At 40.8% G+C, this 24,823-nt stretch overlaps 1 protein-coding gene across 1 annotated transcript; it reads right to left on the bottom strand.

Moving 5' to 3' along the window:
- Positions 1-2,092: 2,092 nt before the first annotated feature.
- On the bottom strand, positions 2,093-24,322 carry ppl (periplakin). Its single transcript, XM_022764941.1, has 22 exons — positions 24,172-24,322; positions 18,954-19,053; positions 17,852-18,006; positions 16,966-17,086; positions 15,399-15,524; positions 15,162-15,203; positions 14,157-14,318; positions 13,949-14,056; positions 13,019-13,114; positions 12,794-12,916; positions 12,545-12,691; positions 10,704-10,855; positions 10,479-10,588; positions 9,004-9,161; positions 8,698-8,876; positions 8,412-8,550; positions 6,463-6,656; positions 6,187-6,337; positions 6,015-6,098; positions 5,790-5,906; positions 5,304-5,396; positions 2,093-5,213 (listed from the first exon to the last, which is right to left on the bottom strand). The coding sequence occupies exons 1-22, from the start codon at positions 24,219-24,221 to the stop codon at positions 2,541-2,543; spliced, it is 5,280 nt and encodes a 1,759-aa protein (XP_022620662.1). The 5' UTR covers positions 24,222-24,322; the 3' UTR covers positions 2,093-2,540.
- Positions 24,323-24,823: the final 501 nt, after the last annotated feature.

The following is a 24,823-nucleotide window of genomic DNA, read 5'->3' as shown; positions in this document are numbered from 1 at the left end:
CTCTGTAGCTGTTGAACATAGAAAGGAAATCGTATGAATTGTGCTATGATGTCGGGTCACAGCGCATTTATTGTTTGGTGGATAGATCGGCTTTTCTCTGTTGCCAAGTAACGCAGTGTTGCCAAACACTTAATGTCCACGGGTTGTTTCGGTTGGTAGGAGATGTTATTTAATCCTTCACAAACTCCACAACGATCATTATTCCCTCGTGATTGAGTCGTATCTTTTAAGTAATTCAGCATCATGTAAGGTTTCCAGAACACTGTGACGTAGAATGGCAGCAGCCCTTTAAGATTCTTTGTGATTTGGTCTGAGTGAGTTAGGAGTCCTCTCGACTGCCTCTAACTTCTCCCAGACTTAGGAGCTACTTTTTGCGCTAAGTGGCTTTGTGAATTACTCTTAGTGAAATTAAAGGTAGGACTGACACGCCCATTAGTTTTAGGAGTTTCTCCTAAATCAGCAAGTTAGGAACTACTTTTAGCCTTAAGATGCTTGGTGAATATGAGCTCAGATCTCCACCATTCATTTTAATAGCCTATAGCTGATATCACAATCAATTACAACCTTTTTTGTCTTCATTGAAAACAGCCATTAAACATTTACAGTGCTGATGGAAATAGTCAGTGAGGCTTGGATTTAATAACTGGTTGAGGCTCCTCTGAAACCAGCTCTTCAGTAGCTGCTGATCAGAGCTGCTCAATGTTCAGGAGGAAGTTTGGACCATTCTTCCTACAGAGCTGCTTCAGTCAGACAGATTCTCTGGATGTCTGGTGTGAGCGGCTCTCTGAGTTCAGCATCTCTACTGGATTCAGGTCTGGGTTCTGACTGGTGTGCAGAGCCCTTTTTACACCACACATAGTGCTGCCATGTTCTTCAGACAGTTCAACCTCAGTCTCATCAGTCCATCAAACATTTTCCCAGTAGTATTGTGGAGAGTCAGGCTGCTCTTTGACAGGCTTCAGGTGAAGTGTTGTGTTTTCTGGAGAGAAAGATGGAATCCTTTCAGCCTTTAGCTGTGACTTTTTTTTTTAAACCTCAATGAGCATCTATATTGTGCATTTGGAGGTGTGCATCCCCGTAGCCACAGAACTGAATCATATTCATTTACAGACAGTTTTTCTGACTGTGGACTGATCTAAACTCTTTGTGATGACTCTGTAAAACTTTCCAGCTTCATACAAGTCAACAATTCTTGATTGTAAATTTTCTTGGATCTCTTTTTTGTGAGACCTAGTTCACATCAGCAGATGCTCTTTATGAATTGTAATCTCAAAATGTTTGATGGTTTTTCATTATCATCACCACAATATAGAATAACATCACTCATTTTTAGAACTGTTTTACTTTATTCAGATGTTCAGTGCTTTGTACTGGGGGTTAATCATCAAAATATAGGAAATCTAAGAGGGAAGGTAAAGATAGAAACCTTCTACTCCTGGGCTACATGATCCGAGTTATGTTTCCACTCTTGGATTCAGATTAATCTTTTCTCCCTTATTTATTTTTTAGCACTTACACATTTCTTCTTTCATTTTGTGTAATTATTTAATTATTTGTTCATTTATTTAGGTTTTTTTTTTATTTCTCCTTTCTTTTGTAATTGTTTATCTTGGTTAATGTTCAAATCCCAAGGACAATCCTTATATTTTTATATGACCTGTTTTATACCTGTGAATGGACATTAATATAATTTTATATAATCATTTCTTACTATGAAAATGAGCACTGGTTCAACAGTTTACTGTATGTATAACTTTTTTTTGCTCAATAAAACATATTTGATAAAATATAGGACACATGATTAAATGCTATCAGGTGGCATGGTGCTGAAGTGAAGGTTTCTTGGTTCAAACACCAGTTTGACCAGGTGTGTGAAGTTTGCATGTCCACCATAGTCCAAAGACATATAGTTAGATTAATTGGTGACCTCACCCTGCCATCATCCAATGTCAACTTTGACTCCAGCCCCCCTGCAACCCTCAAAGGATAAGTGGTATAGCGGATGGATGGATGGATGTTTTGAAAAGATAACATGAAAATCTATAAATATGTTTCACCATAATGAAATAACACAAAAAAGATCCAGTTTTCTCAGTTTGATTTGACTTTTATTGAAGCTTGGAGAGCACACATCAGATAAACCTGGGAAAACCCCACAAATAAATGAAACATTTAGTACCTCTGTGAATTTCAATGACAATATCAAATCAAAGATATATTTTCCACCCTCGTACCCAGAAATTAAAGCTCAGCTGAGCAAACTTTTCCTACCACAGTGTTATGCTGAAGTGTTATGTAGTTGGCTGTAACGATAGTAATATTAATCCAGATATCCATGCCAGTCCCACAAAACTAAATATGAATAAGCAAATAAATACATAGTGCATTTACGAATCGTGGATAAAGTACAAGATAATGCCAAATCACCAAAGTATTGAAGTCAGAGCATAAGTAAAATAAAAAGCAAGGAGAGTTCAAAACAACACAGATGAAACAGATTAAAGCTTTTACAGTCAAACCAAAAATGCATTTTCTTACATTTACTTATTCTTGCCCGACACCATTACACCAAACTCCTGGATGGAGATTTCTTTGTTTATGTACTGCTGAAGCTGGCGATTTGTGATATGCCCAAGACGCAACGCATCGTCAATGGAGAACTTTTTCCCTGATTTTCTGTCGTGAAGAACCGAGGATTCTCCTTTGGGACCCTTCACTGTGATCTCCTCCCAGTCACACTCCTGGCTCTGCAGGTTCACGAACATCTTCCAGTCGATCAGCCCTAGCTTGTACGCCTCCTCTGGTCGCATCTCCTTGCCTGTATCTGGATCGATGACGACGATAGATCGACGGAGATGGCTCTCCCTCTGCTCCCTCTTTATTCTCACTGCCGACAGGTTCTTTTGAAGCTTATCAATTTCCTCATCTTTTTGGATAGTTATGCCTCTGAGTTCTGCGAGTTCCCTCTGTAATGAATCAAGCCTCAACTCCAGGTTCTTTCCATCTTCCCTTGGTGCTGACTCAGTAATAATCCGAGTCTCTTTGCTGGTGATATCGATCTCAGACCGCAGTTTGCGGATCTCGTTCTGCATCCTTTGGTTTTCTTGCTGCAGACGGCTACTTTCATCACGGATGTAGTCCAGTTCTTTAGAAGACTTGGTGTTAGAGAACTCCATATCAGAGAGCCTGGAAGTGAGGATGGACAGCTCCTGGTCAAGTTCTCGTCTTCTCCTTTTCTCTTCTTCCAGAGTCCTCCTTAGGTTCTCAATCTCAATCTCAGCTTCTGGGTCCCTTTCAACCTGAACTTTCTCAGTCCGGACAACTCTTTCCTTCACATCCATCTTCTCCAGGGTGAGTTGCTGCTGGATGAGGGCATTCAATTCCTTCTCAAGCAGGGTGCGTTTGTGCCTCTCTTCATCGAGCTGTAGTCTAAGGATGGAGTGTTCCTTTTCCTGCTGGGGATCCTGCTGCAGCACTACCTTCTGTTTGACTGTCACCTTCTCACGGTTCTCTTTGTCACGGATCTCCAGTTCATTAAGTCTGACCCGAAGCCTTTGGATCTCCAATTCTGCATCACGCCTTGCCTTGCGCTCACGCTCTAGTTCCTCTAGTTGCAGATCCAGGTCAGCCTTCTGTCTCTGCAGTTGGAAGAGCTCTGTTTTCAGGCTCTCTTTGTGTTTCTGCTCAGTGCTGATGTTTTGTGAGAAGGTGTCACACTCTGACCTGAGGAGAGGGTCTTCTTCCATCTTTACCACTTCTTGCTGAACAATCTTCTCACGGATCTGGGACAGATCCATCTTCCTCAGTCTGATCTTCTCTTCTTGAGCTGACCGTTCTCTCTCAAGGTCAAGGCGTTTCTTCTGTTCATCAGCCAGTTTCCTTTTGAGAGTCTCAATTTCCTCCTTAGTTTTAGGATCTTCTCTATACTGCAGAACTTCATTCACCACTTCCTTTGTCTGCACTTGGGGTTTAGTGTCCTTCCATCTTTCAATCTCACCACGAAGTTGGCGGATCTCCATCTCAGATTTCTCAGTCTGGTGGGTTTTATCAACGATTTCATTGCGAAGTCTCTCCAGTTCTCTTTCAGTCTGTGGATCTGTCTTGTATTTGATGACTTCTTTGATGATCTCTTTGACCTCCACTTGAGGTCCTCTGTTCCTCAGCATGGTCAGCTCATCCTGCAGGGATCTAAGCTGGAGCTCTGCATCTTTATAGCGCCTCTGGTGCTCCACAAGTTCAAGCCGGAGATTGGCCACCTCATTCTCGGCCTTGGGGTCAGGGCGGACAATCTCCCGCACTTTCTCTTGAATAACAACCTTGGACTTCTCATCCTCTAGGCTGGTGATTTTCCTCGTGAGGTCAGCTCTTTCTCGCTGTGATGATCTTCGTCTGGTCTTCTCATCTTCATATTGTCTCCGGAGGTTGTCTACTTCTCTTTCAAAGGTAACATCTTTCTCTACTTTCAGTACCTCCTTGATGGAAATCTTCTCCTCTGCCATTGATTTCTCCTTCTCCAGCCTTCGTAGCTTCTCCTGAAGAAATTGCAGTTCATCCTCCAGCTGCTTCCTGCCATCCATTTCCTTCTGCTTCCTGTCCAGGAGCACCCGGTACTCTGTTTCAAGTTGGGGGTCATTCTGAACTTTGATCACCTCCTCTTCAGTGATCACCTCTTGTTCCTTGTTCTTTTCCTCAGCCAGGAGAGTCACCTGCTTTTGTATCTGAATCAGCTCATTGTCTTTCATCAACTTCTGCCTTCTTAGCTCATCCAGGTCCTCCCGAAGCTTGCGCACCTCCTCCTCCTGACCCCGGTCTCTTTCTATACGCAGGACCTCCTTCACTGTATACTGCTGTGCCCCTTCTTTGACCTCTGTCTCAAGGCCACGCAGCTTCAGCTTCAGTACTTCAAGGTCATTCTCCAGGACGTGGGTAGTGCGGCGCTCTTCTGAGAGTTTCTGCTGGACTTTGTGAACCTCTTCATCCAGCTGGGGGTCAGGAACTTTTTTGATCAGCTCCTTCTTGACAATTGTATCCTGGGGCTTCTGTCCTTCAAGGACATAGATGTCAGTTTGGATAGTCTCAATTTCTTTTTGTAGCTGCTCCCTCCTCTGGATTTCATCTTCCAGCTGCTTCCTGATTCTCCAAGGCTCTTCTCCCGGGGCAGTTGCATGGACTGACTTGACATTTCTAGATTGGATCATGGAGACCTCAGGTTGCTATGGAAGGAAAATCATTATTATCATTATTGTTATTGCTGTTTTTAATGTTGATATTACTGTTGTTGATATTATGTGAAAATATTTCACCTGTTTGAGAAGACTTTCTGCAAACTCGAGATTCTGCAACCTTTGTTTATTCACAGCATTCACCTCAGTAAACTTAGCTTCAATAGCAGCTTCCTGTAAACATTGAAATAACATATCATATGAAGCACATACAGTAAATTCTTCAGATCTGGAAGTGGTTCAGAATGACCTTTCATAGCACAGTTATGTTTATTTGCCACCCCTTGACCTGATCACATGGTGCAAGTGTCTGCACTCAGTTCTCAAAAAGTGAATGCAGTCTAATACGACAGTCCTGCAATAAATCCTCCCACCATGAAGGTTATAATGTTCAGTTTTACTGAGACTGTTTTAGAGAGATGTTGGATTAAACAATTTTTGTTATTTAGCCTACCCCCATTGATGTATATGGGTTGACAAAATAATAGAGCTAGGGATGCCCCGATCAAGTTTTTTTTTTGCCACCGCTACCGATCATTTATGAGCAAGATCTTGTGTATGCCTCACCTCAGCCTTGACTGCAAGAGCAGGTGATTCCAGTCTGCTCCTCTTGTATGTCTGAGGTACAAGTCCATCCTCAAGGTCAAGGATGGATCTGAACTTCTCTGTTTCAGCCTCATAGTCCTGCAGAGAAGAACCAGTAAAACATTCATCAAACCTTATATAATTTGTAAATATGCAAATTAAAGGTAGTGATGGTAGTGGTGGAAAAATCATTGTAGAATATCTTACTTTGACAGCTTGTTGATACAACTGTGCATTTTTGGAGACGTTGTTCAAGTCAGACTCTTTTCTCGCGATATCAGAGAGTAAGTTCTGTAGAAAACAGAGGTTGTTATGAGCCTTTTTGTATAGCACCACTGGCAGCATATTCTGCTACATCAGGAACATTTATCACTCTCACCCTCTGATTCTTCAGTTTGGTCTCCACTTGTCTGGTGTCATCTGTTTCACGGGGCTCGTAGTTTGGGACACGAGACAGCCAGCTGTTCAGGTTGTCATAGTCATTGCGGTAATTGTTGTATGCCATCTTGGCTCTCTGCAAACTCTGAGACCTGCAATACACAGCAAAACAGATCAGTATTCATATCTTATGTGTGTAATATTCAGTTAGCTTGTTTATCTAATAATTATTAACTAATGCACAGATAACTTTCCCTCCTTGTTGAGACCCTCTCACCTGGTGTCAATCTGCCTGTTGAGGTTGTTGAAGCGCTTGTTGAGCTTCTGGACATCAGCTTCCTGCCTCTCAATGTCAGGGCAGTGCTCTTGGAATTTGACAGCCATGTTGTCACAGCTGCCTTTGGCCAAGCGCAGGTTCTGCTCTGTCTCTGAGATCACTGACCTCTTGGACCTCAGGTCTGATGCAATATCCTGAGGGTGGCAAATTAGATGAAATGAATACACACAGGAATATTTTCTTCACAAAAGAAAAATACAGTCAGTGATGGAATGAGTGTATGGAGCTTTCTTCCTTTTACAGTTTATACCTCATATCCAGTGTCTTGTATGTGCAATGACTCCACTGCATATTTGCTGATAAAACGACACAGTTGGATGAACTTGTCTTGGGCCCCTGGGGCAAATTTGTTGTTAGTTCCCTATTCATCCCCCACCTGTTGCTTGTTCCAAGGTTTTCTACGTCTCAATGAATGTCTAACAATTTCACTTATTTAGGAATATGCCCCATGAAAGCACAATATAAACTAAAGTCATTCATCTTCTTCTTAGTTTTTTGGCATTTTTGCCCTTATTTGTAATTGGCATACGCTTTTTCAGCCACCAGGGTGCCCAATAATTGACGATACTAAAACTTGGTGTTGCAAATTCCACAAATCTGCAATTTGTTTAATTATGTGTTTTGCCTGATGGGTAGCTCAGTCTTAGTTTGGGATAATCAGAGGTGAACAAAGTCCACAGCTCCTTGAGTCACAGTACAGATCCTCTGGTCAGATATGACTCCAATACAAGTGAAAGTTGTTCAGTAAGATTGTTACTTGAGTAATGGAGTACTTGATTTAAAAAAATTAAGTATTCAAAGGTACATATTTTTTTTTATATGAACACATTGTTGTATTGTTCCACATTCATAGAACCTAATGACTCTGAACCAACCTACTGACTGTCTGACTGACTGACTGACTGTAGAAACTGTAGAATAAAGAGCTTGCTTTAAAGACTATAAAATGGCTATAAAGACACAATGAATCAACTAAAGAAGCCATTGTTGTTTTCATATTTCTTTTTTTAGTCAGTGATGAAGTCTGGTCGTGGAAACACAGAAAACATTTCAAACTAAATGAATCTTTCTTTATTTCTAAACCTTCAGACAGACCTCAGATCAGACCATGGTCTCTGGTGAAGAATCTTCTGCCTCATCTTTATCTAATGTTGCCATGGTTACAACACTGACAGGTTCAAACATGACTAATTTTCAAAATAAAATAAAATTTATTCACTGACTAAAAGCTGCTTCAAAGTAGGAGTACTTCATAGAAATGTAGTGGAGTAAAAGTCATAATTTTACTAAATATAGATGGTATAGATACTCAAAAATATACTTGCATACAGTACTCAGTTGTACTTAGTACTAAAATGTACTTAGTTACTGTCCAACCCTGGGGATAATAATCCGTTATGTGTTGTACAGTTGTCAGTTTATCAGGCTCTAGTATGCCAACATACCAGTGGTCATATCATCAGTATCAAATATCAAATTATTGCTTAGTCATGTTTTTAGGGAAAGTGTGATCTTTAAATAGAAACTTCTTGTCTTTGTAAACCTTTGAGTAAATGTTTCTGTTGTAAAGCAACTGAAACCAGCAGCTGTGCAGCTCTGAAGATCAATGTACAAAGTAATACAATACTGCTACTTGAAAATAATACACTCCAGTATTCCAGTATGTACTCCATCAATGGTGTAATAAAGTAATGACCTACCTGCACATCTATTTTACTTAGATATTACTATCACCATCTTATTAATTTGATATTAGTGTTCGAGCAGTTTAATGAAAATTGTTTTATATTTCTGGTATGTTGCACTTTGAAGTTGAAGGAACACTATCAAGTTGTGTTGCAAAGAAGTAGCAGTTATTCTAATGTGTGCCACAGAGTGTAAGAGCTTACTGCAAGCTCCCGCTGGGTTTTCTCCAGTGAGGAGATGTCAGCTGGAGCAACCTCCTCCCTGGCCAGCTTGTTCTCGAAGCTGGACAGAAAAGTCTTTCCATTCTGAAGGGACGTCTCCAGCTGGTTGGAATTCTTCAGTCTAAGACAAAGTGCAGTTATTAGAAGTACATGTTATTCAACAAATTTGAATGCCATTTAAACCCATTCAAACTAGGTAAAAACAGGAAAACCTGAGGAATACTGCTCCCACAAAGATGAATACTGAGATACATATCAAGTCCCATACTTGTCCTGAGAACACTGGAGAAGCTGCTCGACCTTAGTGTACTTCTTGTTGGCCTCATCCACCTTGCTGTGAAGCTGAGGAGCGCTGACGCAGTTCGGGTTTGAGACCAAGAAGTTCTTCGCTTCCTGTACTTTAGAGGATTTCTCTGGTTCAATCTTGCTGATAGCTGCAGCGATATCCTGAAGGGAAATGTCATACATTGTACACGTACATAAATACTCTCTCCGCTTTTTGAGCTAAGTTGAGAGATGTGGGGTGTGAGAAACAGCATTTAAATTTAAACAGCAAAAGAAGTGGAGGTCGTACCCTCATATCCTGCAGGCGGTCAGCACTGTCCTGCAGCGGCCTGTTCTGCTCCAGTGGCGGGCGCACTCGTGCATGAATGGCCTTCTCCTGTTTGTCCAGGTCACTGACGGCCTTATCCAGACCGGCCATCAGCTGACGGCACTGCTGCTCCTGCTTGTCTGAGGTCACACACAGTCACACACATCATTATGAACTTCATTATTTGGTTTCACCTGTTCGCACTGAGTGAAGCAGTGGACATCCAAATGAATGTCCAATTTCATACAAATCTGTCACAGTTTAATGACAACACCTTAACCAGATTTTTGTCGATACTGTTAACAGCTTTTACAGCAGAAGGCAGAGCAGCATTTCATTTATAATTTAAAGGATGGGTCCAGTTTATTACATCTGGCTCTTATTTTTGTCATTTTTTATGATATGTTACATTGCAAAGTGACATAACATGATGACATCACTAAAACAAATGAACACAAGCATATATAATTCCATCCATAAGTAACACAGTGACAGAATGTATGAATATTTTGGTTCATGGGTTTCAAACACTTTCTGTAATAAAACATCTAAAAACAAAAATCAGTCAGGGTTCTGTGTCTGTGTCTAATTAGTGTCAGTTTAGGGTCCTTGATGTGAAACAGTTTGAGATCCAAACCACTTTATTTACCTAAGATGTTGAAAATAATCTCTTATTACACAGGGAAGCTGCAGTGCACTGTGCACAGCCATGGTAAGTACAGGAGAGTCTGTAAACTGTGATATTTCCAACAGACCAACATGGTTTGTTTACATTTTTACATCCTGTCTGACTCCCTGACTACTCATGGTTCTGGTTCCACTGGACTTCTTTTTTTAGAAGTGTGCCATGTCCTTGGCTGTGCCAGTTTTGTCTCATGGACATTTGTCTTTGATATTTGACTTCACAGAACTACAGACACTTAGTTTTGCCTTGTTGCGTTATAAGACAACATTAGCTGACAGCTGCAGATACTCATCAGCCTCGTTAGCCTCTACTAATTGAACTATCATTATTGAACACCACACAAAAACATTTAATCACCCTATGATTGAGGCAGTTACACACTCGAGTCCAATCAGTGCTAGAGAGGATACTTTGAAACATTGACTAATGAAGCCACAAACTTTTCTTTACTGGTAGTAGTTTGGCTACTCAGCCCCTAGTTGTCTCACTGTGTTAATTATAAAGTGATAATGTGATTAAATACATTTATTAGGTGATATCAACATTATTGGCTACGACAAAAACAGGCCTGGACACCAGACCTCTGGATGATCATCTTTTAGAACATTTGCTTTTGCGGGGCCTTGTGACCTGGGGGTTGGGGCCTGGTTGCTAATCCAGCCTTGTCAAAGCTATGCTCTGAAATCACACTGGCTGCTTCCTCTGTTCTTTTGTAAAACACAGCCTGGTTATCAGTTAGCAACATGAAGGCAGAGCTGGATGTGTTGTGCACCTGTAGCTGTGCCCGTCCCACTCTCCTTCTTCAGCTCGTCAAAGCGTTTCTGCAGAGTTGACTTGCTGCCGGCCATCTTCTGTTTCACAGCCTTCTGCTGGCTGGCCAGGCTGCAAGCACACGACATAACATACTGTTACAGCTGCACTGGAATAAAGTGTTGGAGTGGATACAGTAAATTATTTTAGGAAGTCACGTGTACTCTATATATTTGTACACACTCACTTGTCAGAGATGGCCACGGCCTCGGGGTCGGTGGGGGGGATCAAGAAGCAGACAGCCGGGGCAGTGACTTTGCGTCCAGCTGCGTCTTTCACGTCCCATTTGGTTCCGTTGTTGCGGAGCAGAGTGTACCTCTCCCCGCGCAGTATCTGCCCCTGCACATGACCAACAACCACAATCTGTCATCAGCTACTGGATCATAAACAGCAGTCACATTCAACACAATACACACACACAGCAGAGTAATAGTTCAACTTTAATGTGGATAACACAACTCATTTAAAGAGGTTTCTATTTCTTTTTTATGTTGGCTGCTCTGATTGGTCAGTTGTTAATTGTTGTCAGGGGTCTGGCCAATCACAGCTCCTGCTGCTTTGTGCAGCAATTGAGTGACACAAATCTGAGCTTTTTAAACATAGATACACTTATTATTTTATTCAACCTTTATTTTAACTTTGAAATACATTACAGACCTAATTCAATACATTAACAATATAATAACAATTATAGTTATTAATTCATCATGTAAAGCATAATAAGGAAATAGAAATATTAATTATAGAAATAGAAATATTAATTAATATATTCAATTTAGATATATTCAATTAGAGTGTGAATGCATAAATTTGATTTAATTTAACTGGTTATAATTAAACTATCTAAGAGAGGTTGAGACAAAACTTCATATTGATCAATATTAAATTCATTTAAATAAAATAATTAAAATCTCCTGGGGTTTTAAATAAGATCCTGAGAGTCTCAGTCTGAGCTCTTCTCTGAAGGGATCTGAATACATTACACCACAAAACACAACAGTTACAGGCCCAGGGTTCAGAAAGTGCTTAGTCATGTGCTCTGATACCAAGGAACGTCCTGGGGCTAATGCTGGGACAACCAGAGAAAAAGGAAACAAAGTCGTCACTTCAGCACAGAATGACAATCAGATGCTAAAGGACATTTCCAAAGAGGGAATCAGAAGAAGGAATAAAATGTATGTAGAAAGAAAACAGACAGAACCAGAAGACTGAGGTGAGTTCAGATGACGATGACGAGTGCTGATGAAGGAGGATCCTCAAAAAGCAAAGGGATGCAAAAGACAGCAGATGAAGGAAGGTAAGAGAAAGTAAAAATACCTCAATAACCACTATAGAACAATGGTTAGAAATTATAAGAGAGATTTGTGCTATGGAAAAACTGGCTTAATGGACCAGAGTGAGGGAAGATGTTTTAGACAACTGTAGAACACTGCATGGAATATTAAAAAAATAAAATAAAATCTTTTAATACTATACATGATACTCAGTGTACACAGATTGTGTACAAATGTATGTACATGCTTATCAGTTAATCAGTGCCTTTTGCACAGTTATAAAATCACTATAACAACAAATAAATATGTAATTTATAAATAACATTACTATGTCTTCTTTCCTCAATATAGCATCAAGTTAAAGTCTATTAAATATTATTTTAAATAATTAAAATTAGAGTGAGCTTTTTGTCTATTCTCTTGCTATGATTGTTCTAATTCAGCAGGACTTTTAATTTGTAAAATGTAGGCCAAATGTTCAAATGTTCACATATACATATTGTTTCAAGTGTGATCTTTTTGCTAAACAGTGTTTTTGGCATGAATATATATCAATTCTTAAAAGTATATATATGTACATGTATATATCAGTCTTTGCTTGTGTGTAACACGTTCCATAAGATGACCCTTGTTCTTCTTAATGTTATGTGTAATCTCACATGTCATTGCTTAGCTGTAATGTTCCTTTTCTCTTTGTCATATACACTACCAAGTAATGGCAGCTTCACTCCACAGACAGAAACTCAGGACGAACCTCATCGGTGTCAAACTCGCACAGAGCTTCAACGGGCAGCAGCTTCTGAGGGGTTTCTCTGCGGTACTTCAGAGGCAACACCTGCAGGCCACGCTTCTGAAGAGCCTTGACCCGTTCATCAAAGTGGTCCATGGCCTTTGCTTGGTCCTACACACACACACACACACACACTATGTAAACATATTTTCCACTGCTGTAGGAGTCACTGCCAGCTGCCATCATGTCTCCATGTTAAGATGAAATGCTCACATCCAGCTCCCTGATGAGACCCTCCATCTGATACACATCTTTGAACTCTGGGTTGTACTTCTGGTTGACCTCTGTGTCCAGCCGCTTCAGCAGGTCCTGAGTGTCACGCGCCTCCTTCTGGTACTGGATACACACACAGACACTGATGAGCTTTACCTGTTTAAACAAGTGTGTGTGTGTGTGTGTGTGTGTGCGTGTTTGTGTTCATCTGTCCTCTATGTCTACCTTGTGGTACTCGTCCATGTGTTTAAGGTGGTTTTCCTCACAGATGAGCAGGTTCAGGTATTCCTTCCAGTCAGCGTGGACTGCCTCCATGTGAGCCTAGCAACAACAAGAAGGTGTGTGAGGATGTGATTAGGGAAAACCATATATGAGACTGACATTTGAACCCTCTGTCTTTGCTCCCAGGCTCAGCTCTGTCAGACTGTATCATATCCTCACACATGCTGTAGGAAGGATATTTTTATGCCATGGATAAATGACAAACCTTCCACTACAGCAAACTGGCACAAGATAATCATCGAGTGTTTTACTCGTGTCTGCTTCACTCCTCAAAGGAAGAGTTTTGTGAAGATATGGACTCTATATCTCAACTTTTCAAACGCTACAGTGGCCTCGACACTTTCAAGTATTACTCTTGACTAATTATGAACCACACCTGTTGTACCATGTCTTTATTACTGAATTGTAATGTCCCTTTGTCACCTGATTTCTTTCTCTTTTTTCTTTTAAAAAAAATATTTCATAGCTTTTATCTTTACTTAAGGAAAACTCTCCTGCGACCCCGGAGAGGCCTCACAGTTTGAAAACCTTTGGCAAAGATCATGGAAGAGTGAAGAGCTTCAGGTCAGAGGACAAGAGGGAAGCCTGAGATGCCCACTGAGCACCTTCAGAATAGTAAGGTTTTAAAATCAATTCTAGGGAGAATGATTAGTACCAATATATAACGAGTTGTAGTTTACCTTAAGAAAGGTGGATGACCTGTCTACAGATCAAGGTGCAAGGGGAAAGATTTCATTTTGTAAGTTATCTGCAGCCGGAGGAAACTGGATCTAACTGTGGTGGATCCTTGGGAAACCCCTCGCTCTCGACACCCAGATATATATGCAACACGTTCAGCGTTTATCTGAATGGAGTCCATGGATGAGTTTGTACCTCAATAACATTTTTCCCAGGATGCTCAGAGGCAATCAGCTTCTCTCCGTCATCATTCAGCTTGGTGACGGTGGCCTCTTTAGACTCCAGACATTTACTGATGAAGTTCTGTAGGAGTGAGACAGATGTGCTGAGTAAACTGGGCATCATTGTATTGGTGCATAAGCAGCTTGTTTTTATGTGTGGTGTGTGTCCGGTCCTCAGTTACCTCATACTGCCTCTGGCGGGCGGGGTAGTCCAGGTTAGTGTCACTCCAGTCATAGTTGATCCTCTCCTCGGCCTGTTGGTCCATCCAGTACAGCTCGTTGGTGCAGCGCTGCATGTAGTCCCGCAGGCTCAGCAGGTTGCGCTGACGAGCACTGGAACTGGCCTAGACGAGGGAACGAGACACTTAATGAGAATATGATGACCTGATGACAGGAAGCTGGTGTACTAACCTGACAAAATTAATTTGAGAAAAGTTTATTCTTATGTAAATATCTGGCAAAATATGCAGCATGAGTGGTGTTCAACACAGTTTAAAATACATCTGAAATGCATTATGTGCTCAAAAGGTTTTAAAATGTCAAATAACTGCAGGGTTGTTGGCTGGAAGCAGCTACAAAGACAAACGAGTTGAACAACAATAAAGATCCAGCAGCTCTGTAGCAGCTAAACTGCTGCTGTTCAGCATTTTAATCTTGTGTTTAACTTTCAGATTGAGGCTGACATTTGTCTTAATGTTTCTTATTATCAGCAAATATGATGAAAAGACCACAACCTCAGCCTATCACTTTTAAAAAAAAAGTTCATTTGTTGGGGACTATTTTCAGTGGCGGATTAATCCGCATTTACTCCTCTAGTAAGTATTTACAGCAACAGGACAGATAGATAGATAGATAGATAGATACTTTATTTATTTAGGACAGTGTGTGTGCGAGTCACAATAAACAACAGTGTGTGTGTTCATGGTGATGATAATATGATTAAAATAAGGTAAACTTTAAATGCAGTGTTTGTCTGTAAACATGACAGCTGCCACAGACACTGGCTGAAGGGCTAAACACAAGCTGGTGGTAAGAGGTGGGACAGGTCTCTGTGCTCTCTGCTGATTACACTGACACACACAGATGCGCACAGACAGACACTGTATATAAACATACAAAGTACACACCTCTGGGCTTAGAGAGTGAATGTATTGTATGTGTGTGTGTGGGAAGGGGGGGTTTATTACCAGTAGTTTGTTGTACTTCATCTGGAGGCTACTGATGTACTCCTGAAATAAAGAAAAAATATGTTAATTTGGAGATCAGTAAATTATTCTGATTGATTCACTGATCGATTGATTGAAACGTAAAATAACCAATTCAGCTGAACTTATATTTTAATGATCGTCACTGCTAATGAAACCATTTATGGTCCATTAATAAAAATCCTGACACCATTTGCTCTCCTGGGTTTGTGTTTGTACCTTGTCACCGCCGGTGGAGATGTGAGGAGCCAAAGCCTCCACCTCGCTGTGGAAGATGTTGTGTTCCTCCACCTCGTTCTCCACAGACGGCAGGTCCTGTCCAAAGCCCTTGTTGTTCAGGTTGTCCTGGGCAGGGAGACAGAATGAGACACTTCAGTCAACTTCACACAGACAGGTGTGACAGTTTGGATTTAACCTGGTCTAATAATGAAATTCATTTAGCTGTGGAAACACTGTGAAAAATGGCCCAGCTGTGTTGTTCATGTTTCAAGAACTGAGGACCTCCAGAGGATGTGTGATATATCCTAAGCCCCTCTACAGTATGTAACAGTCCACATGGGTTAAGGGTTTTCCATGTCAATAGACATGAACACTGTTTTTGTATTTTCTTGACTCTCTACTCACCAAATGTTCCCATCAGCCCCTACTTCCTACTTCTGTTTTCCTGATCTTAAAGTTGATGCAGTTGTTTAATTCCTGTAGCTTAGCTTTGTTCATTCATTGAAGCTGTATCAAATGATCCTCACCTGTTAGCAAACAGTAACTATTTACACATCCAGCAGACTCAGAGTCAGATTAGAGTTATGTTTGTGTCCAGTGTTCCCTCTGTTTCATCTCTAGCTGCTAAATGCTCCATTATGTTTACCAGCTGCTCTCTGACAGTCTGTCTGCTGTTTGCTGCTGACTTCTAACTCTTTTCTCAGTTGTTGCTCTAAAATAAAGTCATAGAATGACTCCACCCCTAACTTCCTAGCTTATCCAAAAATGGGCAAGGAGGAGGGACAGGTGTGGAGCCGAGACTTCGGTCCATGCCCATTTGTGTATATCGAGTATACACTCACCAACCTGTCACTCAAAGAGGCCACTCCCTCAATTGTACATAACTTTTAAGTCTTAATAAAATGTAAACAGGTGAGTTATATAAACATGAAGGAGGAAATTAGCTCTAGAGACCAAAACTATAAACATGTTTATTTCTGCTGTAAAGTTGGACATTTTATCATTGGAGTCTATGGGGATTGACCATAGAAGGGAAATAAAGATGGACGTAGTCTCAATCACGTCACCCATTTTGGAGCCAGCCTCAAGTGGCCAGTCAAAGAAGTGTAGTTTTTGGTACTTCCATGTTGGCTTCATTTTTCAGCCTCAGAGGTTGCCACTTGATTAAACCTATTGTATAATTAATAAATTATTTTCATACTATAATTCATCTCTGACATTAGTTTGTCACCTGGTTTCTTTTACAGTTACTTCCTGAATCACTGCCAGTAAGTGATGCCATTGATTCTGGAACTGATCTAGTTGTAAATGACTTTGTAGCCAACACAGTCTTTATAAGACTGTGGATAGACTGTGGTGTGTGCATCAAATTTGATACATTCAATGAAAACATATTAGGAGCACCAGGAATGTGTACGACCAATTTTAATAAAACATATCAAGATGCATGTTTCAGTTTGCTTTGCTCCCTCTCTCTACTCATGAGATAAGTGGTCTACGGAGGATCACAGAGGTCAATGTCAGGTCCATGGTGGGATCCTGTGTGAGCAGCAGATAAGCTTCCTACCAGTTTCTCATCCATCATGTTGCCCCAGTTGATGCTGGGCATCCCCTCAGTGCGGATCAGGTGGTAGATTCGGTCGTGGTCCTCTCTCAGCTTCGTCACTCTCTCACGCAGCTGTCTCATGCTGAACACACACACACAGTGAATAATATAAGTGTTAAATATAATTGTTTTTTTACATTCAGCACGACAAAACAAAACAGCCTCTGTGTTTACGAACTGTACAAATAACTATGATATTTATCTCTGACTTCAGATTAAAAGAACTTTAAGCACTTCTCACCAGGATATTAAATACCACAGATTCTCAAATAAAAGCTTGTATTCGAATAATAAGTGTTTTTCTTTTCTGTGTACGTTGTAGTGAGCTACAGGTGGTTCCACCCTCCTCCAGCCTTTAACAGTGACCAGCCTATATTTGTTTGTGTTGGCCATGCTCCAGCCTTTAGTTCACTCAGTAATAATTGGTTGTTATTTGAATTCTGGCTTTTATAGGCGAATTTACAGATTTTTGATTCACACCTTTCCATCCTTCCTTCAATCCATCTTTTTTTTTTTTTGCTGTTAAATGATGCTGTTTACTTCAGTGAAACTCAACATTTCCTGCAGAATTAAATGCCTCCCATGCAAGGCAGAGATTATGCCCACTGGTGACTAGAAGCTTTTAATGTGAAACAACTGTGCAGGAAGTGAGGGATAAAGGATTGTCTCTTATTCAGTATGAGCCTGTTCCAAATAAAGGCCTGGGTTTATAAAACAGCGTCGACCTCATGCTGTGTGCAGCTCACTGAAACTAGCACACATGGCTCATGGATACTGTAGTTTGGATGTTACACAGCACAGCATAAACTTCAAGTGAAGAAGCTTAGGTGAGCTGAGTGCAACTCACTCCTGCTCTATCATTTCAGCCTGTGGATGCTGGAGGCGCTTGGCGTTGACGGCGTCCTCGTCCAGGCCAGTGAGCAGCTCCAGAGAGTTGAGGATCCTCTTGTTGGTGTCATCCTGATACAGCGGCTGCTTTCCCTCATTGATCTTACTCACATCCTGCAGCAAAAACACAGAGTAAGTCAGGTGCAGTCAGTACAAACACTGGCGGCTACAATTTATTTTCAGAGTAAATACAAAGATCAGCAGAATAAACAAACAAACTGAAGTTATGTTCTTTGTCTCAAATTACTTTTTTCCTTCCATTTCAGATTTTTCATTTTTACTTTTAGCAGTATTTTACACCTGCTATAATTTGTTTTAGTTTATGACAATGTTGGCAACAGAGTTAAAATGAGCAGGCCCTTTACTATCTGATCTTTTAGGAGAATATGTCAGCTGTAAATCAAATGATCAGATCTCAGGCTGCATATGGTTCAATGCACTTGATATGTACATGCAAATTCTCTGCATGTTCACACTCACATAGTGACTGAATAAAGTACACTCAGTATAGAGACTAAAATACCATTGTCACAGAGAAAATGAGAGAGCTGCTCGTTTCACAATGTACAATTAAAACAATTTGTGGTGAAACAGGAACAGATAACAACAACACTTTACTGTCTCTGCAGTGGCATTTTAAAGTCACATCAAGTTTAGAAACATAAATTTGTTTTTAAGATGCAGAAAAGAATCATTAAGTGATGAAGAAAAAAATGTACAATCATCATTATAACTTGTATGATCTGTAGGATTAACAGTGAGGATGTCACACTGTTGTCTCCACTATTCAACTCGAGGGTAAATGCCCTGTAATTCAAGGCACAATTAATAGTTTGCTTCAGTTTAGTGCATTCAGCATTGGCTCTATATTATATAACATAGTTAAAGCTGTGAACTTATTGCCCTTCCTGTGAGGCAGAATACTAGCACTACTACTCCTCTCAATCTTTCTTATTTTACTTTTATTTCTCAGTTTTATTTTGTCAAATGATTACTTGTATAAAGCTGTCAGTATGAGCTGATGTCTGAGGCTGTTTGGAGACACTGTGATCAGATAGTACCTTGTTGAGGTTCTGCTCCACGTCGTAGATGTTCTTCTCCACTTTATCAGCATTCTTCTGCAGCTTCTCGATCAGAGCGCTCAGCTCTGTGGACGGAGCACTGCCAAAAAAACAAACACAGTTTTGTTACTTGTCACTTTGAATTTTAAGGTTTAAGGCTGCCTATCATTTAATGATCAGAAAGTCTATGGAAACTTTTCAGTCACAAGGTCAACCTTAATACAGAATACCAATCAGAATGACAGAGGTCTTCATTCAGTTCATTAGAATGAGGCTTAAGGAGTGTGAATGACTTCTGTATAGACATTATAGGAATGTTCTTTACTGTAAAAATACTAATGTCAGAACAATTACAATTCATTCATTCAATTACAATTAGTTGAGGTTGTTCAACGGAGAATTAATTGACAACAATTTAAATAATCTTTAAATAATCAAGCACATGAAAAATGATCAGGATCCAGCTTCTGATTTTCTCTCTTTATATCACTGTGAATTGAATATCACTGGGGTTTTGGACTTTAGGCTGAACAAATGATTGACTTATCAATCAAATGATTGAACTATTCAAAAAAAACACATGATCCAGAATAGTGAGGCTCCATCCTCAGGGGAGTAGGAATGTGTTCAGTAAACTCTGTGTCAACCTGTTGAGTACAGTTTGTTTTTGTGTTGCTAGTAGCAGCTAGATGTCATGTGATCAGCAAGAATATACACTGAATAGCCACAGTTACATTCATGGCAATTTGACAGTAAAACGTCTTTAGTGATCTACATAATCCAGACTGCAGTACGGTCCTGCTTCAGAAAGAAAACCACCAAATGACTCAGAGCAAACTGAGCTGGTATCACACTGTACGCATCAACATGATATACAAGCACAACAGTTTTATAGCTATGAGCTGGGTATAATAACGTGACGAGCCATAATTACACTGCTAAACACTTTTTTTCCTCCAGGACTGTAACCAAGCAGATGACTCACAGCTTTTCCCTCAGAGTCACAATACACACCAGCTGCCATACAGTCAAAGACGACTGTCATTGTGAATGTTGTTCTCTCTGAGGTAAATGAACTAACTGGGAGGTAAGGACAGTGAGGAGACACAGGCAGCTTTATAAGACACAGCTGCCATCTTTACTTGAAGTAAAGGAAACTGGCCCAACAGGTTTTTGCCTGACATCACACAGCAGACACACCTATTCTAATCACCGTGACAACTATCAGACTGAGGTGTGTTCGAGTGTCCCTGTGAAGCCTGGTATCATTCATAGTGTATGAAGTTTACAATGTTAACATGGAGCACCTGTTGGATCACTGTCATGACTGTCTTCAGGTAACTCCAGAGCCAAACTGATATTTTATTTATTTATGTATGTATGTAATCAGGCAGTCTCATTGAGATTAAAATCTCTTTCCAGAGAACAAGAAGCAGTCACCAGAGACAATCAACAACAAAGAGAACACAACTACACAAAACAAGAAACTAAGAAACTGAGAATTAGCAAAAACATTTACAATAGCCGTAAAATACATCAAATAATAAAGATTTAAAGTCTCCAAGGGAAATGTAAGACTCTGGTCTGAGGGCAGTTTGCAGTTCATTCCATTTAATGGTGCATAGAACCTGAAACCAGTTCTGCCATTATAAGTGCGAACATGAGGGATATGTTCTGTGGATACTGGATTTAAATGAGAGATGTGAGGTAGTTGGAAGCTTTAACAGTAGAGCTTTATACATGAATAACGTGAGATCACAGCTGATTTTAGCTGATCAAACATACATAGTGTCTGCATGTATGATAAATAACAAGAAAGTGAGAGTCATAAATGAAAAGATATGTTTTAAGTCTGTAACATTACACAGTCTGTCCAGCAGAGAGCACTGACAGGTTCGTCCTGCACAGTGGACACTATTGTTCAGTCCACAAATGTAAAGGATCATTTGTCATCATGTGTAAACTCACTGGACCTCTGAGGCAGATAACGGGACAATAAACTGATAATGGCTCAAAAACAAACAAGGAACAGACTTGTCAGTGGACAAACCCTGTACAGCATCACTGTTTTGAAGCTACTATGAACATGTGATAAGCTAATATTAGCTTATAATATCAGTCAGTATGTATTTATGTTTGCTGAGATACTGTTATCTAACTAATTTAACAAATCTATCTAATTTATTTAACTCTCTTAATTGATTTCTGCATCAGCTTCAAAATTCCAGGATCAGCTGACGTTATTCTGCTCCAGCTCTTAATAGAGCGGATTGTCTCTCATTAGCTTTCCCACTCATGTCGCCCCAATGCAATCATTAATGATGTATTCACACAGATTCAGGAGAATTTCTGTGACATGGTGCTTTGACATCGACAACGTTTTTGAGTTTTTAGTGTCCGTCAATAATGTCGTCACATGACAACCAGGACATTACATCGGACATTAATGTTACACATGAACATCAACACAAGCGACTACTGTGAGCCAGTACCAGACACAGAGCAAAGACTGTCCATGTATGTCTATTCAAATCCATCACCCATTGCCTCACACACACACACACACACACACACACACACACACACACACACACACACACACACACACACACACACACACACCCGTGCACCATTTGTTACATAATGCCTGCTGAATGCACACTGGACACTGACTTTCATCTCACAGCCTCTGCTTTTTTTTGGTTTTGATATGAAACAAGTTTGAACTGGTGAATCCTGCAGAGCTCTGCAGAAGCAGCAGGTTAGTTTCTCCAGAGGAAAAACACCCTGAAGGGGGTTTCTGTCATGTTAGAGCACAAGCTCTGGATAACAAACACACACGCTCCTCTTTTCTCACTGAAACTGTCAAACCAACAGGTCCTAGTGTAAGCACAACACTCCTTCACAGCCCACGTCTCCCACATCACATGTATTTTGATTTCAAGATACAATGAACATGGATGGTTCATTAAATGAAAGACATAAGCATAGTTCCTCTTTATTAATTAAATGATTAACAACCTGGGTTTGTACGGAACATGTGCTGGAGAATTCATGATTCATAATTCAGAAAAGAAAAGAAAAAAAAAGAAAAGAAAACAAACACCATCCTGGTCTTTTGAGCTTTTAGTCCCACTGACTGTGTTCAAAGAGAATATGTTGCATAACTTGAAACAGTCATTGTCTCGATTCCCAGAATACAGTTTTATTTTTCATCAACCAAATAAACTGAAACAATGCTTCACTCGCTCTACCTGCAGTCTGTATCCAAACATGTTGTCAGTAATTTCCTGGGAAGCTCACTGGCTCTAATTCAGTGTTTTGACAGAGGTTGTGTTGGTTCTGGGGAGGAACTGGCACTGGAGCATTAAGTTGAGAAACACAGCTCAGAAGTCTCCACAGGGAGAGGGTTAAATTAGAACCAGAACTCTCCGGCACTAAGTCATAGAGGGTGTGGAGGGTTGAACCCAGAGCCCTGCTTTGTCTCAGCAGCCTGCTCTCCATGCACGTGTTTTGTTAGTGTGAGACAATAAAGGCTGCCCACCCCTCCTTCATAAGAACATTGCATTGTGTGTAATTGTTTTGCCTCTCTTTGTGGTCATGTTACACTTCTCTGTGGTTGAAATGTATCTCTTTGTGGTTGTTTTACTTTTTTGTGGCCATTTCTGCTTCACAAAACCTAACAAAACATACAGTGTCTCCTCACTGTCTGTCTTTCTCTTACCCAACTAACTCTCTATAAAGACATTTGAAGATGAACTCTTTGTAACTGGCCAAACTTGCATATCACCTATCATTTTTGGATGTAAAGCTGGGAATAAATCACCATCTCCAGGGTCTTGGTGATGCAGCTATCTTTGGATCTGGTGCTTTGACCTGACGCTGTCATCAGCCTGGCTCACACCGGCATCTCGCCAGCTATCTGAGATCACAGCTTCTTTTCTCACACCGAAGAAGAATAGTGGAGCTGCATTATTAGCATTCCATCACGGTCTGTTATCTGGCTCATCTGGGAGTTGTTGGGCAGTGATTACAATAATAACTTTACTATGGCATCTTCACTCACACCTGATGCATAGAAACAGTTAGAAAGACTGAAACTCAAATCACTCAAAGGATCAGTATGAACTTTTTTTAGCTAAGGGATGCCGATGCAGAGCACAGAGCACAGAGCGTTCCTTCACTGTTGATGGCAAGTGTGACAGTGGGAGGAACACACCTTATTCTACCTGAAAAACAGATCACTTGATCTTTTGGTGTAAGACAAAGTTTTTTTAGGCCCCCGACCCTCTTAACACCTGCTGAGTCACAGAGAGCATGAAACACCCACTACCTGAGGGCTGAGTGGAGACATTAGGTTGAAATGAAAATGAGAAGACTCTGGGGAAAATGACTTCACAGAGCAGCCCTCAGCACATTTATCCACTTCATCATTTCCATGGCAGAGGGTCTCAGTGATTCCACCTGACAAACCCAGTGAAAAGACTCACAGTGATAGGGACTGGGCTTGGTTCAGCAATATTGTGGGAGAGGCTGCAGGCAGTTCCTCATACAACACTGCCTTCTTCATACTTATCAAACCAGTTACTACAACTTTACTACACAGCCTATCAGCCACACCCTCAGCTCAGGTCAGGCACATTGTGCAATCTAATGTACACGTTTCTGAATGAAGTCTTAAACACAGATCGACATCCACACAGTTCATTCACTGAGTGTCAACCTACAGTAGTTAGTGTAAAGCAGATTAGTCCACCATAAGATACAGCTTGTCCTCTTGTTGCATGTTTAGCTCAGACACCAAACTCCGATAAAACTAAAAAACGACTTCATCTGTGCGGTAATGAAGCATGATCTGTGAATAAATATAACATGATGTTTGATTCGACAAGTGTTTATTCCGCCTTTCATCCGTGTATTATGTCTAAATCTCCTTCATACAGTTCAATACTTTTCACACTAGTGTTTAAAGCCATTGCGGTGAGTTTTGTACAGAAACAGTGATAAAAGAGAAAAATACAGAGATAAAGTTAGGACCGAAGTGAAGGCAGAGTGAAGAGTTAGGTGCAGTTAGTTCAGGTGGCGAAGGTTTTGACTGACTTCACCAGGAAGCGAGGTCGCTTTAAACAGGAGCTTTTTACAATGAAGTTTGGCGTTGAAGGAACAAACAAACTCTGAAGACGCCACAGCTCGGTGTAAAACAAAGAGTCCTACTCACGTTGACTTCGGCTGCGTTATCACGGTGGACTTGCTCTTTTTCTTGAACATGGTGACAGTCCACCTGTCAGCGGCTTCCGACGAGAAAACAGTCCCAGCAGGACAGGTGACCCTCAGCTGTGTGTGTGTGTGAGAGTGTGTGTGTCCTCTGCTCGCTCCACTGCTCGGACTGCTCCGAGTGTGTCGTGTGTCAAATATGTCCACACACCCCTCTCTGTCACAGCTTCCCCTCCCACTCTCTCTGCACTGGACTCATCACCTGTTACATTCACTTTTCGTCTTCTCTCTCCACCTGTGAACCTGTCAGCACAGCGAGGACGGGGCGGGGCCACAGAGCCAGGCCCCGCCTGTCTTCAGCTGGCCTCCCAGGTATTAACCAAATACACACACACGCACACACACACACACACACTGTAAAAATATAATGTCCTGCAAGTGATGTAAGAACAGTGGCATGGTACAAACACACAAACACATGCAAAACAACAACAGGGAGTGTTGAGAAAAAATACTTGATGTTTCTGTGTTAGAGTTCTGTAGTGTTACAGATGGATTACCAGTGTGAAAATGTATGATACAGTATATGTTCTTTAATACAGATCAACTATGAAAGCCATATCACCACAGGGACACACCCTTAGTGCGCACGCGTG

This window comes from Seriola dumerili, unplaced genomic scaffold (genome assembly GCF_002260705.1).
Source record: "Seriola dumerili isolate Sdu_G_001 unplaced genomic scaffold, Sdu_1.0 BDQW01000609.1, whole genome shotgun sequence".
NCBI lineage: Eukaryota > Metazoa > Chordata > Actinopteri > Carangiformes > Carangidae > Seriola > Seriola dumerili.
The sequence above is the reverse complement of the archived record's forward strand: the minus strand, read 5'-3'. Positions and strand labels throughout refer to the sequence as shown.

Excerpts from the sequence above, each read along its gene's own strand:
- ppl (XM_022764941.1), bottom strand. The coding sequence starts at position 24,221 with ATGTTCAAGAAAAAGAGCAAGTCCACCGTGATAACGCAGCCGAAGTCA. Across the intron at positions 15,525-16,965 it reads ACATGATGGATGAGAAACTG|GACAACCTGAACAACAAGGG; the intron begins GTAGGAAGCTTA and ends CTCCCTGCCCAG. Across the intron at positions 8,551-8,697 it reads CTCCAGTGTTCTCAGGACAA|ACTGAAGAATTCCAACCAGC; the intron begins GTATGGGACTTG and ends ACTTTGTCTTAG.